We start from the raw sequence: 15,170 nt of genomic DNA, 5'->3' as shown, positions 1-15,170 counted from the left end.
TAATATTAACATCTTGCCTGACTGGGGGTAGAGGGAGCAGAGATTTGTTTGTGACAGTTCTGTAGAAAATATGCAGCACAGATCTATTCTGTCTTACAACTGGATGTTTTAGTGTATTATTGCCACATGTTTTTAAAAGACTCTGAAAGCAACTCTTAAAGAAAAATCCAAACTATCCATGCATGTGTTACTCAGACTATTGAGCTGGTACCTTCAAGTTCTCTTCTGCTTCATGTAACTGACACTGTGCTGAGTATCAGCTGTTTTATTGCCTTCAGCAATATATCAGTAATGCAGATCAGACACTATTATGGAGCACTTTAGATCTTTGGGAGGAAAAGGGATATATTGACATGCAGCTCTCTGCAGTGTTCACTTCTTACACCTTGCTTTGGCCAGTCAGATTTAGCAAATTGCTTCATTTTTTATTCTTTCAGTTCCCAAATGGCTAATATGAGAGTGGGCAAGTACCAAAAAGAGGGCTCTTGTTTTATAAACAGATTGATTTGGGGTTTATTGTTTAAAATATTATATTAGACTGCTTTTTGTGAAGTAGGATAGAAAAGTTCTTAGCTCCAGAAACTCTTGCTAGCTGTGCTGGCTAGAACTGGAGATGAGCATGGCTGAGAAAAGTGATGTGTTTGCTGTGGTGCACACCCTTTTCTCAGTAATTCCACTCGCTCAAGAAGAATCACATTCTCTCTTCTCAGTTTAGCTTCTCAAACATATTCAGTAGTGGGTGGTAACTGCAGAGTCTTTTCCAATGCACAGTTTTCTGTTACGTTTTTATTAAATGTATTATATCAGTTCTAAAACTCTGATTTTTAAGTTTTTCTTGTTTGCATGGTAGTCTCTCCAGTGAATTATTGTAGTGACAATAAGTAGCAGCTAGAATATTAACTTTTTTTTTTACTTTTCCCCACTGCAGATTAATATTCTGTGCAGTTAACCAGCTGTTACAGCTGTAATACAAAAACAAATGAAAATTTCAGTGCCAGCTTGCGTACTGAAAAGGCTTGACAGTCTTAAATTTTGCCAGAATTATATTGACTTTTCTCACTGTGTGCTCCCATGTCATTCAGTCTGAATAAATACAGCTTAATAAGAAAATAAAAGGATAGAACAATGTGTCAGAGCTCTAACGACACTATGTAGATCCCTCACAAAAACTACCTCGTTATTTTTGAAAAGCTATTGTGTAGGTGAGCTATTTCCACTTTTTTATTTGGTATGAATACAACATAAAATGTGTTTGAATATTTTTGAGATCTAAGAGTCTGAACTTAATGCCCTAAGGCAAAAAAGGCCAACATTGCATCTATAAACCACTCTGGTTTTCAGATTTTTATAGTTAAATTATTTGAGTAAATTATTGTAATTTGGAGGGGAAATGAAATCCTCTGGAGACAAACGAAAACCCAGTGCCGTGTAGGCTGGGGCATTCAGGGAGAACTTAACACTCCTGTTCTCAGATATGATCTGTCAAGAGGTATCAGCCATCTGATTCCCATCAGATGGAGGTAACGTATTCTGTGAGGACTGTCCCTTGATGTTTTCTGTTGGATGACCGGGCTTCTTCACACCTTCCAATTTAGGTTCCAATTCTCAATTGACTCTTGATTCTCCAGCTTCAAGGCATTCTGTCCAGCTTTGACTTAGCAGTGCAGCCTGGCAATGCAGCCAGTGGTACACTTTTCTTCCAGAAACCATGCCTAGCATACCTCAGCCTCAGTAAAGCATAACTTTGCTGTTAGCATGTCCTAGATGAAAACCTGTCTGCCTTTTCCCTGCAGTGTTTAGCTGTGCCGAGCTGTGCCAAGGGGCTGTCCTGTAGAGGTTATAAAGAGCTGCCAGCAGTGGCATTCCAACCAGGCTCCTCAGACACGGGTTGCTGTATGTGTCCAGGTGTAGCAGTGAGAGGAAAAAAGCTTTCCTCTGAAAACTAGTACTTGAACAATCAGATGGGTCTCTAAATTTCATTTGAATATTACATTATATACGTTTTTAACACTGCCATTTGCTGGCTTGAACTTTATTCACTCTTCTTCATGATTCTCAGAAATTTGTAATTCCATTTCAGTATGTAATATACCAAGTTATAATCAAGAGGCCATATAAAATAGCACAGGTCACAGAGTAGATCCATTATTGCATTTTTTTATTGAACAAGACACTTTACCTCGCATAGTTGTTCAGTCAGAACCACAGAAACAGCAGTGGATCTCAAAAAGTGGATTCTCGGGAGTCCCATTTACTCAAGAAACCTTGTAGGAACCAATAACCTCATTTTTTTATTAATTACAAGAAGCTAGAAATTAACTACTACACATGAAAATAGATAACTTAAATGTGTAGTGAAATTGGTATAGATTAAGGGACGTCAGATGAGTAGTATAAACTCTAGTATGCAAAAAGCATGTTTTCCTCTGTTGGGATGTATTTTGGCACAGTATTTTAATCCCATTAGTTCCACTTTTCAAAATGGCTATTTCTGTATTTCAGTGCAGGAATGACAGTCCTTTGCCTACTCCCAGCTGAAAATTTGATCTTTGCTACTGGTATTGGCAGCTAATAAACTCCCTAGGCTTTCTGCAAAGTTGGAGCAGTTAACAATTAAATAAACCTCTCAAATTTCAATTTTTTCCAGTATTACTGGGTACAGTGAACCGCAGTATGCTGCGTGTTCCAAAATAGGCTATGTTGTAAGAGGCTGAAAGGATACCCGGGCCATCTTTTAAATAGGGCAGCCATCATTACGAGTTTAACTTGGTTTTTTTAACAACTGTGACTAATTCATGGTTACTTTGCTGTGCCTAACTGCTGTCTTCATTACTACCCAAAAGCAGACCATCAATATGAGCATCTCCAAATGCATTTAGCTATTCAGCACAGTAAGTTTAAAACCATATAATTTACAATCATCAGTCACTTCAAACAAACACCTAGGACTAATTACCTAGGTATGGCAGGTGATCATAATTTCTCCTGAATTCTGTACAGAATAATTACATACTAATGCTTCTCAGCATGTTGTCTTTTTTTCCAAAAAAACAATGCGCAAAAAGAATGTGTTTAAGGCAGCTGGTTTACTTACTCCATGTTTAAAATGACAAAATTCTGGAAAGGCGTGGCCTTAACAAATAGTTACTGAGTACAGAAAATTGCTGTTTATAGGTCATTGCTGAAATGGGCAAACTGCAAAAGATTATGTGTATTGCTGCTACAGTCCACTGGAATCTTTAAGTAAGGAAGATTGGACAGGCTAAAGCAAATAGGTTAGAAGAAAAAACTGACTTAATACGAAAGACATTTCTTTCATTGGATCCAGTTACAGGAGGGAGTATGTAATTATGGGACATATGTCTGAAGTGTAATTGGGAAGATTGATCAAAAAGATGTAATAGGCCACTTTGAGATCTGACATAGTTTATAAGCAAGAAAGGCAACTACTTAATGGGAAACATTTGGAAAATAAAATTGCCCACTTTTAAAGTGAAATTTTTTCTCTCTTGTATCTTCTGATGAACTTGATAACAGGTTCTGCTGAGTATTTTGCAAAGTTTAATACACAATGCCAGTATTTTGGGGGAGGATGCTTCCAAAACAGTTCAGGAATAATGAAACATTAGAGGTATCTTTGCATCTTTTGGGAAGAATGTAGTGCATAATTTTAACAAAGTTAATCAAAGTAAACATTGTGATTGTAATCCTCAATACAGTAGCAAGTTTAGTATGGGGAAAGACTTAAGAATAAATACATTGGTTTTGCTTGGCAGTAGTAGTCAGTGCTCATGTCTTTTAGCTTGAAATGTATGCTTGCCAGAAGAGTATTGCCATTCTGTGATTTCTTTTGCTGCAAATATGGACCAGTATACCATTCCAGCATGAGTGAAAGGCACTGTTTCACCTGACGCTTGAATGAGAGATGCTTAAGTGGAAATAGGAACATGTATTTTCAGAGCCTTGCCATTTAAGAGTGGGAGGGTGTTAATTTCCTATTGGACTGTGCAATCCAGTCTCACAGGGTTGAATACTTGTAAGAATTGCATCACTTCCCATTATGATCATTCTCATTCCAGCAGCACTTGTGCATTCAACACATGGTTTCTGGTTATGATGTTATGAGGGTGGAATGGTTGCATCTATTCACCTTTCATTTGTGTGTTTATGTGGCATTTATATTAAGTAGGAGTAATTTTTTTTTCTGATTTTTTTTTCTTGTGTCACCAGTGCACCTATTCCATTCTTCCATCGCTGTGCTCCTGTGAACATTTCCTGCTATGCCAAGTTTGCAGAGGCCCTGATCACCTTTGTCAGTGACAGTAGTGTCTTACACAGGCTGATTAGTGGAGTTATGACCAGCAAAGAGATTATAATGGGACTTTGCTTGTTATCACTAGGTAATTGTTTTTCTCATTACTAGCTATTTCTTAGTACTGCATTAGGAGATTGTTTAACACCCTCTAACCACAATATGAGCAAAAAATTTGTATGATAGCAATGAGCCCTTAGAAAATGGTTCAGAATGCTTTTTTTAAATTTTATTTGACAGCTGGGTAACTTACTCAGAAGCAATATACATATGCTTTCCTGTTTTTTCTCCTCTTCCACTGATTATGAGATGTGTGGATGTTGATTAGCCAACATTGTTTTTTGTGTACTTAACAGAGCTTCCCGATTCTCCTGATTTTTGTTATAATATCCCCCTTTTCCCATTTCTAATACTAATCTTCTGCCAACTGAAGTTCACATAAACCCTTTCCAGATAAAAAGGACAGGGTGAGAAATGCACACTCATCCAGAATGTAGGTGTTTTAGTTTGTTTCATTTAACGTATTTGTGCAGGGATATGAGAACTTTCAGAGGGAAAATGAGAAACTTAGGTGCCCATTTGTTGTATTGTATGTTACCTGCTTCTTCCTCTTCCCCTGCAATGAAAAACTTCATGTCTTTGAAAATCTCAGCCTTGCCTAAAGAGCTGGAAATTCACAGCAGTATAGAGGTGCTGAATTGTTTCTACAGTTGTGAGATGCCTCTAGCCTGTAGAGCAGGGGTCCTCAAACTACGGTCTGCAGGCTGGATACGGCCCCCCAGGGTCCTCAATCCGGCCCCCGGTATTTACGGACCCCCCCGCCGGGGTTGGGGGGGAAACCAAGCAGCCGCAGATGGCTGCCTGCCACTGCATCCGCACCGGCCCCTGGTTAAAAAGTGTGAGGACCCCTGGTCTAGAGTGACACATATCACTAGACTGAAATGCTGTTTTAACAAAGTCTTCTGAGTTAAGGTGGAATACTACTCACTTACAGAAATTACTTTCCTAATGAGTCTGTTTTACTCCTACCAAGTATGAAATCTGAAATCCTGAAATTGGAGGCCCCAGATACTAGCCATGTAAATGAGCCATGTGTGGTTTAGAAATAAATACTGCAAAGCTATACCTGATAAAGAAGTTGTTTTCTATCTGCCTTTGTGTATAAAAAAAAATAAAAGAAGATACTAGATACCATTAAAAAAAACTACAAAACAACCACACAAGGCCATTGAGTATCTTTTCAATTATAACTGGAAAGCTGTTTAGTCTTCTGTCTTGACAGCTGCAGTATATTTGATAATAACAGTAGATACTGTTCCAAATCTGAACAAGTGGCTGATTAGCAGTGCTACTGTTTAGTTAGTCAGAAGTTAGTAGAGCTTTAGATACAGTTAATTTAAAAAATATTTTTCATACCTTTGTAAAACAAATTTAATTTATTTTTAAACAGTGGGTAAGACACTGTGATTCAGAAAGCCAGGTTCCAGTGGCTTTCATGATGTACATGATATGTATATGCAAAAATATGTGCCTGTACTTAAACGTACCGCTCATTAAATCTTAATTGGCTGAGATTGTAGAGGACTTTTTAACATGCAGTTCCTGACAGTCGAACTGTATGAACACAGCTTGTTAAAGAACTTGCTTTGAAAGTTGAAAGTAGTCATAGTTGTTTTACTTTTTACTGGCATGACTTTTTGGAATACACAGGTGTTACATTATCTGCACTTGTTTGACAAGTGTATTTGAGTGCGAATTCTGCCCTGTTCCTCAGGAAGTGTGCTCATGTTACCAGACTTGGAGTACTATCATGTCTTGCTGTCTGTTTTGTCATTGTCTAAATACATCTCTGTCTGTATGTATGCATTATGTCTTGTATTTAATGTACCATGTAAATGTATTTATGCTCCTTTTGTTTTAATCAACAGTATCAAAGCAGAAACATAGAGGTGGCTAATTTCCTTAACTGTCTGTGCAGTGAGTTCATAAGCCTCAGAAAAGAAATCTCATGTCTAAAAATTCTGTTGGAAGGCAGCTATCTCAGTGCAGTGGAAAATTAGGAAGACTATTTTTAATTGAAATAATTGCTCTGCTTATTTTATTTGTCTTCTTTTCCAGTGTTGTCCATGATTTTGATGGTTATAATCAGGTACATTTCAAGAGTACTTGTCTGGATTTTAACAATTCTTGTCATTCTGGGATCACTTGGTAAGTCTTGTTTGTTTCCCAGTTTTCGAGAGCCCAGTTCTAATCTTTGGCTCCATGTCCTCATGCCAGCTACATCCTGCGCAGATCATGGACCATGCATTTCCTTTCAGCTTTCCTTTGAGTCCCTTGCAAAACATAACATCAAAAATGCCACCTTTGTAATTGCGGTCCTCTCCCGGAGTGTATGTTGCTCCTCTGAGATTTGCTGCATGCTCTGCTCGTCTGGTCAGCTTCCTGTCAGCCTAGCTCACTAGAGCCCATGTAGGCAATAAGGGATATTCTTCACAGCACTTGCAGCACAACCTTAAAACTTGCCTATTTCTTAAGCTGCCTTCCAGGCATGTCCGACTCTGGCAGACTCTGGCATACTTGAGCATGCAGGAATCAAATGGTAAATTACTGGTTATGCAGGTCCAGGAGACCTCAGGATGTAGATGTGTCTGTATGACCCTGACATGTTAGTCAGCCCCTTCAGCTCTCCAGGTAGCTCTGTGGGTGTATTTAAGACCTGTTCTTGAGGAGGGGAAGCAAAGGTGCTTTTCTAGCATTTCTAATTAAGTCCTTGTATTTCCACATGACTCAAAGTCCTGCATGACCTAGGTCATGTGTGAAATGCAGCCAGCCATGCCATCTTGGGAATGGCCAAAGAATGTCTCATCCAAAATGATGTAGCTTGGGTGAAAATACCCTTACTTCATCATGTTATCTTTTTACATCCGTAAAACTAAATTTTTCTGTTATTGTTACTCAGTAGCTAAGCTGCAGGAGCAAAATCACAGACTCAACGACCTATCAATATGATCCTAGTTGAAGCCACTTTACTTAAGTGTCTGCAAGCTTATATACAATTTTAATATTCATACACATGTCACACTTTAATTCTGTTGGTTACATACACTATTCACATGCTGCTACACAGATACTAATTGGTTAAGAGCATACAAGTGGTTAGTCTCATCATTAAAATTGTTGACATGCTTGCAGTCATCAGTTCCCAGCTCAGCTCCTGTATTTCTGCCTGCTTAACTACCAAATAATCCTGTTTTCTTGGTTCGAGGTGTCTTACTCACACAACCTTGCAGCCTTGCTGAGCAGATAAAGCTTTTAATTATATCAAGCTACTAAAGCAAGAGTGACTTTTGGTAGGCCAGGTGTCCCTTTTCTTCCAAATACATTGCCACACTAAGCCAAAATATATGGGCAGATGACCGTATAGAAGGAACAAAAATAGAATACTATCAAATTATGAAGCACTATGGAAAAAAAACAGCAGTCCATCTGTTTTTTTCAGGATCATTTTGGTTTTCTGTTTACTGATCTCATGATCTGTGACCACAGAAAATGAAAAAAATTGATTTTTTCCCCATGTTTTCCATTTTCTTTACAAGCTGAGCAACTATGTTGAGTTAAAGAGTTGAATGACTTGTCTTATTGCCATCCGTTGTTATGTTCTAAAAAATTGCATCCATTACACAGCCTGAATAAGAACATATCATTTGTGAGACATACTGCTTATTGTTTATTCACTGTTTGTTTAGGAGACCCTGAAAGAGCATCATCCATTTTAGACCTGAACAGAGTACCTTCAGTAAAGACTTGTGATCTCCAGATAAGCTTATGCAGCTGATTCAGAAATAACAAGAGGGATACTCAAAAGAGGGGAAAAAAAAATTATCGGAGAGAAGAGGTTATCTCCCTGAGGGGGTGGAGTCTTGTGTTTAAGAAAAGTTCTACCTTGGAAAGGTAGCTAGAATAGGAGTATGATATTCTGGCCCTATGGGTAGGATTTTGGAAAGTACCTCACGTTATAGTGGCCTCCTGTGCCTTTCACTGATGTTTTTTCCAGTGCCCAAAAGACATTGTCTGATGCAGGTGTAGCTGTGTGCCATTAACCTGAGATGCTGTTTTCAGCATCAGGACTGTTTCTACTCTTTTCAGTTAGTCTTCTCAGGAGTGGAGACTCCTTCTTTTGTTCCTCTTGTTATTTTGCATCCTCATCCAAAAGTCTCTCTCTGTTCCTCCTACCAAATTCTTATGCACAACTTTATTATACACATATATACGTACATCCTACCGTATAACCTCATTTTTTATTTTGTACCTCTATTACCTGTATAATAGGAGCTGTGATCTTCATTTTTAGGGCTCCCCACAAACCAGTTATTTCATGCGCTTCACCGTAAAACACAGGGTCAGAGAGCTTCAAGTTGTCTAAAGTGGTTGTAGTGGGTGATACTGTGGAAAGAGTATATCCACTTGAGAAGAGGGCAACAGAGGAGAACTAAGCACTTCTCTGTCATATGAAGTTCCTGTTGGCTTGGGCATCAGTGCCCTTGAGTATTCTCTGCCACACTAGACTTAAAAAGAAGAAACTGATTATAGCTTCTTTCATACTAGGTAGTGTGACTTTATCATATAGAAGGAGCATTTTTCGTTTATCCTTTTTTTTTTTTTTCTCTAAAACACAGGTGGCACAGGAGTCCTGTGGTGGCTCTATGCTAAGCAACGAGTATCTGCCAGTGCTGTTGAGACTCAAATAGCCAAAGACAATCTTCAGGCTCTCCTGATCTATGCCATTTCAGCGACAGTCTTCATGGTATGCTTTGTTAATGACTATTATTTTCTTATTGTGTCTTCCTGGTGGTCTCTATTTTTTTATTCAGCTGAAAGGTTTATATTGCACGCATTTTTGAAGAATTTGTTTCTATTGCAAGCTCTGTTGCAGTGATACATATGTTTGGGGTTTTTTTAGTTCCAGGTATTGTTTTCTAATATCTGGTTTTGAGTCAGGAGAGAGTTCCTAACCCTGCAGCTACTTTCCTCTGCTGTAAAGTGTCCACAGGGACTTCCAAGAATAGGTGGAATATTGGACTTCTAATTCAATTTCACTTACGAGATTTTTCTTAGGTTCTCATTTTAGAGATATTTTGTAATTTCTGTTTATTTGAAAGTCCTTAGACTATTCCTGCTTCTGAAATGGGTTGTTCCCAAACTTTTTCCATTTACAGAAGGATCATTGTGAACTGATTATTGAACCAATTCCTCTTCTTTAGGCCTTGCTATTCATTTTGAAGCGGACTTTACTACTAAAAATTGACAATGTTTGACTAACTTATGCCACAAGACCACCACACCATGCTCAAATACAAATGTTAAATTGTATTCTTTGTTACATCATGCTGATTTCACTGGTTTGTAAAATATAATTGAGGATAGAATCTGGTCTAATTTCATCAGCCTGAGGCTGGTGATGATTCCAGATACATTATTATGAGATTAGAGTTCCCCAAAAGTATAATTTGGAAAATAATTTATCACCAGAGGAAGCTGATACAGGTTTTACATTTTGGTCTTGTGGTCATATAGATAGAGCATGTGTTAATTTCCTGTTTTTGAATATCTTAGCTGTGCAAAATGATGTCTTGCTTAGTTTTCAGTTCTCTGAAATGTGATTTGTAAACTTCTCCCGCTAGGTTATCTTGTTCTTGATAATGTTAATTATGCGTAAACGAGTAGCTCTCACCATTGCCTTGTTCCATGTGGCTGGCAAGGTCTTCATTCACCTGCCACTGCTAGTCTTCCAGCCGTTTTGGACATTCTTTGTGCTTATCCTCTTCTGGACATACTGGATCACAGTCCTGCTTTTCCTTGGTACTACAGGTAAGCAGCTACCAGGCTTATTCTAAATAAATTGCACTTTTATTTTGGTTTGGTTTCAGGCAGAGTTAGTTAAAAAGCATGTGGGAACCTCTCAAAAAAACCCCACATGTTACGCTTCTGTGCTTGTCTGCTTCAGTGACTTCAGAACATTTGTTTCAGGGAAGTAGTGTTTGAGTCTGCAATCCCAGTACGTTAATTTGTGCCTTAGGCCAGCTTTTTGGTTTAATGCAAGTTGGTATTTTGCAGACCACAAGATTCCATTAATAAGTCTGATGTAACAGTTTTTCAAATAATTCCCTCTAATTTTACAGAAACAGGTTAAAACCAGTCTAATCTTGCAGCTAATCTCATAAAGTAATTGTAGTGAGTGTCCACGCAGATGAAGACATGGTAATGTAAGAACTGTTGCACACAATTACCATCTACCCAAATGTAAATATACTGAAGTAGTTTTCAGTTGTTCATAACTTAGGTGTCCAGTATTATTCCAGCATTTTCCAGATCTATTAGGGAGATTTTTCTGCTATTACTACACCGCATTCTGAAAGCAGCCACTGTACTCTCTAATTTCTACCCGCTGTGAAGAGCGTGGAAGGTGAGAGTTTTGTTTGTGTTCAGGGTCTGACAAGAGCTTCTAGAATTAGTCAGTCCTATAGGTCCAAATCTTGGTTACTTCAGCAGAGAAACCTAGCAACTGCTTTTTAAAATGGGAGATATCTGTGCTATTTTGCAGTAGGCAGTGGAGACCATCATTCATTATTAAAACCTTAGTATTTGAAATTTATTGTTTTCTGCTGATCCAGAAGTAACAGCGTTTCAGGTCACAGCTATTTCAGGATAATATAAGATCAGTATTTTTTATTTCATAGCCTGAATTCTTGGTGAGGGATGGAGGTAATAGAATTCATGTGTTCTTGTTCTCATTACTGTTGAAACTTCAAGTTTTCATTACATGCTGTGCTATGTTCATATAATGTTCGCCTCTGAAAGTGAGTTAAGTCTCAGTCCTGTGCTTTACTCTGTGAGTTAAAGACCACCGCATAAGGACTAAATTTGTAGCAGAATTTAGTCTGATACTGTATTTTACTGACAGCACTCTTCAACTGGCCCTGATTCTGCAAAGACTATTTTATGCTTGTAGCTTTATATGCACTCAGTATCCTCACTTGTATCAGTTAAACAAAAATCTTTATGCAAATGGAGCCAGATCTTTTCAATCCAAACCAGAAGTGAAAAAGTTTACGTTATCTGTGTATGAGAAGAAGCCTACACTCACGAAGAGCTTGTTCACTGAAACCAAAACTTACGAAGAGCTTGTTCACTGAAACCAAAATTATTTCAATAGTTCAATTGCTTCAAAAGAAAAGACTAATTTTTTATATAAGCATAAAAGCATAGCTAAGAAGGTGGAGAAGGCGCTATCAACGCTAATTCAAAACAGTGTTTTTTGAGGTAAGCATTTTATCCACATGTTACTTTCAGTATTTTTCTGAATCTCAGCCGTTCACATAATTGTGTAAGACAGAACATCTCAATGTGAGTTAATGCATTGAAACAGAGCTTATCTGAGGAGGGTTCTGACATGTGCTGTCAGTCTCAATACATGATATCACTATTCACATTAGACAGTCAATGGATTTCTGAATGTATGAAATAATAAATTTAGAATTCTAAAGCTGCTCCTTATGTTTGTAAAATGTCTGTTCCTTTAAAGCTACAAATATGGTTGAAATACATGCACAAAGACTTACCATTAGGAAATCAAAAGCGATTGTTGATGTTAACATCTAGATATAAGGAGCTACGAAGTTTAATATTGTTTCTTAATATATGAATAATATCAACAGAACAGCAGACTGAAATTGAGGATGATTGAGACAAGCTTCTATTATGTTTAACTGTAAGAATTTTTGCTACTTGGAGGTGGTTAATTTTGGAAATTTTCACCATGTGGCTAAAAATTAGAAGTGTTGCAGGATTTTGTGTATGCTCAGAATATTTTTAAGAGCTTTTTTCAAATGCCATTATGCTGATTGTCTCAAAAGCTGTATCTTCTTACAGTCTTCCTAAACATGACATTTAGAACTATTAGTAGAAGCTAGAAGGATTCTGCTGTAGCTGGTTATGAACTGCTAATACCATATGCTGGCTTCTTTCTGAGTTGATGGAAGCACCATTACCTTTTTTTACCCTTATATATTTCTAGGTAGTCCTGTCCCAAATGAAGAAGGATTTGTTGAATTTCGGATGCTGGGTCCTTTGAAATACATGTGGTGGTATCATGTAGTGGGACTCATCTGGATCAGCGAGTTTATCCTAGCCTGTCAGCAGATGACAGTAGCAGGGGCTGTTGTGACATACTATTTTACAAGGTATGAACAACTTAGCTCTACTGTGAGCAGCCTAGAAATGGATTTAGCAGAAATAATGAGGGACAGAGCTTTTGGGGAGAATACTTGCTTCCATCCTGGAAGCTGGAAAGAAGTTGAATTGTATTGACTCTTCTTAAATCATGTCATGTCCTCAAATAATCTGGTTTGCTGGTTACAAATGGTATTCTTGATATTTAGGATTTGAATTATTGTTTGCCTTGTAACCTGTGCACATTGTATGCTCATGGATGGTGGTTTGCAAACCAGGATGCACCTAAAAGGTCATCTGTGATGCTAATAATTAATGCTGATAAGCTCGGTAGAGATTAAAAAATATTGAAAGCAATTGGTTATTACTTTAATTGCAAAACAGTGACCTTTAAATTATTTACAGGGCTTCATTAATCTTTCTTAGACTAGGTTGCTTAAGGTGGCATTAGCTTTGTCATTGACATACAGATTCTGACAAGTTCATGTACGAAAAAAAGTGACTACAAAATATATGAACATTAAACCTGCGTATTTCATTGCTTTATTTGTGTACTGAATTGTGTATCAGGGCATACCTTACATTGACTATTCTGCATGTATCTGCTACCTGTTCAAGAAGGCAATACTAATTATTAAACAATGGTTTTGCCAACTTTCAAGAACAAGAATTTTGTTTTACAGAGATGTGAAACTGCTTTCAAAATAGTGAAATTAGCTTTGGGGGTTTAGTCTTGTATTTAAAACTTTTCTGAAATTAAGATTGCTTAAAATTTACTTTAAGTAAAAGAAAATTAAGTTCAAAACTCTGAAAGAGTATTCATCTGATAGATCAAAAATATTCTAGCCATGCTGCAATAAAATAGCTTATTTTAAGGTACTTGGTTCCTTGAGGGTATAGTAATTGCTCAATCAGAAATGTTAAACATCTGAGAAAAGAATTTACTTAATTACAATTAGTAATGTCCTCTAAAGTCTCCACAGAGACTGACAGAACAGGAGAGAAGGGGAACACAAGTTTATCAATATGCCAGCTAAAAAAGTATTAGCGTTGTTTCTCACTTTTTTGAAGGTTTTGAATTGCATGTCATCAAATGTACTTTTATAGCAATTGCTAATAGGTGATAGCAGTAATACAGCCAACTGCTAGTACAACTACCCTTAAGACTCACTGAGTCCTTATCCTATTCCTATTACTGCATCAGAGCCAAAGCTGTGACTTGCACAGGATGTCAGTGTGGACTGAACAGTATGCCCTGGAGGCTAGTATGAGGATAATACATTCCTTTTGCACGTTGTTTTCTTGAGAATATGTGGTGCTTCTAGATGATGTTGCATACAGACTGATCATTCTAGTTTATTCTTTTTCTCTTTCTAACAGGGAGAAAAGGAATCTGCCATTTACTCCTATTCTGGCATCTGTTAATCGCCTTGTTTGTTACCACCTAGGAACAGTAGCAAAGGGGTCTTTCATTATCACACTAGTGAAGATACCACGAATGATTCTGATATATATTCATACACAACTAAAAGGAAAAGTAAGAGAAATAGATTCCATTTTCTTACTGATACTCAAGGCCTGATGTATTTACACATTAATTTAATCTGTATGGGAGGCTGAAGTCTTTGTTTTGGAATAAATAGATACGAGGAAGAAATTCTTCACTATGAGGGTGGTGAGGCACTGGAACAGATTGCCCAGAGAAGCTGAGGATGCCCCCATCCATGGGAGTGTTCAAGGCCAGGTTGGGTGGTGTTTTGAGCAGCCTGGTCTACCTTGCCCATGGCAGGGGCATTGGAACTAGGTGATGTTTCAAGATCCCTTCCAACCCAAACCATTCTATGATTCTCATAATGAATGGTCTTTAAAGGACTGTGAGTTACAAGCTAAGTATTGGTTACTGAAACACAAAGGAATATTTTCTTAAGATCTGTTGGTTTTTTTCTTTGTTTCCCCACATTCTGTGCTTTCCTAGGAAAATGCTTGTGCTCGCTGTATGCTTAAAGCCTGCATCTGCTGCCTTTGGTGTCTAGAAAAGTGCCTGACGTACTTAAATCAGGTAAGATTTTCAAAATCCAAGTTTTATATCACGGCTGATAATATATATTTTCCCAGAATGCATTCTGAGACCGACATATAATGTATCATACTTTGATAGGAACTGAACTTGAGTGACTGTACTTCAGTCTCGTCTCTATTAATGAAATTACACTGCAAATCACTACATTAGTCTTTGTTTACATTGCAAAGGTGAAAAACTTTGTGAGCATGATAACTCAACTTTATAATAATTATTTAGCGGTTGGAGATGTTCCCCCTTATGTTCACTCTGTCAAAGTACATCTGAGTTTCAGTATATGTTTGCTATGAAAAGAGAGTGAAACTTTTGTACACAAAATGAACAGCTGTACATAACATCAAATTGTCGTCATCATCTGCAAAGTGGATAAGAGTTGCAAGTTGTGACACTGGCTGGTCAGACCCCTTTGTAAAAGAGGTTTTATTGGCCTGTGGTTCTACCTCTGTTAAGTACATCTATAAATATCTCTGTAAAATCTTTTTTCACAGTTTTCATTTTTTTGCTTGTGGAAATATAGAAGGTAAAATCTGAAGCAACATTTAAAAAAAC

General features: G+C 37.5%; 1 protein-coding gene and 1 long non-coding RNA gene across 4 annotated transcripts in view; one reads left to right on the top strand and one right to left on the bottom strand.

Moving 5' to 3' along the window:
- Positions 1-15,170, bottom strand: part of LOC308056665 — a 383,794-nt gene that overhangs the window by 104,674 nt on the left and 263,950 nt on the right. The gene's annotated exons all lie outside the window — the stretch shown is intronic.
- The window catches only part of SLC44A1 (solute carrier family 44 member 1), a 64,302-nt gene that overhangs the window by 42,618 nt on the left and 6,514 nt on the right, over positions 1-15,170 (top strand). For 2 of the 3 annotated variants that reach the window (XM_080372379.1, XM_080372378.1), the window contains exons 6-12: positions 4,231-4,400; positions 6,431-6,520; positions 8,989-9,116; positions 9,994-10,180; positions 12,387-12,552; positions 13,922-14,078; positions 14,517-14,600. In XM_080372379.1, the coding sequence (XP_080228505.1) occupies positions 4,231-4,400; positions 6,431-6,520; positions 8,989-9,116; positions 9,994-10,180; positions 12,387-12,552; positions 13,922-14,078; positions 14,517-14,600 (982 nt within the window). The remainder of the gene's footprint in view (positions 1-4,230; positions 4,401-6,430; positions 6,521-8,988; positions 9,117-9,993; positions 10,181-12,386; positions 12,553-13,921; positions 14,079-14,516; positions 14,601-15,170) is intronic. The other variant, XM_080372380.1, reaches the window with a different exon arrangement.

This window comes from Falco punctatus (assembly GCF_963210335.1).
Source record: "Falco punctatus genome assembly, chromosome: Z".
NCBI lineage: Eukaryota > Metazoa > Chordata > Aves > Falconiformes > Falconidae > Falco > Falco punctatus.
Note: the sequence above shows the minus strand (reverse complement) of the source record. Positions and strands in the feature narration are given on the sequence as shown.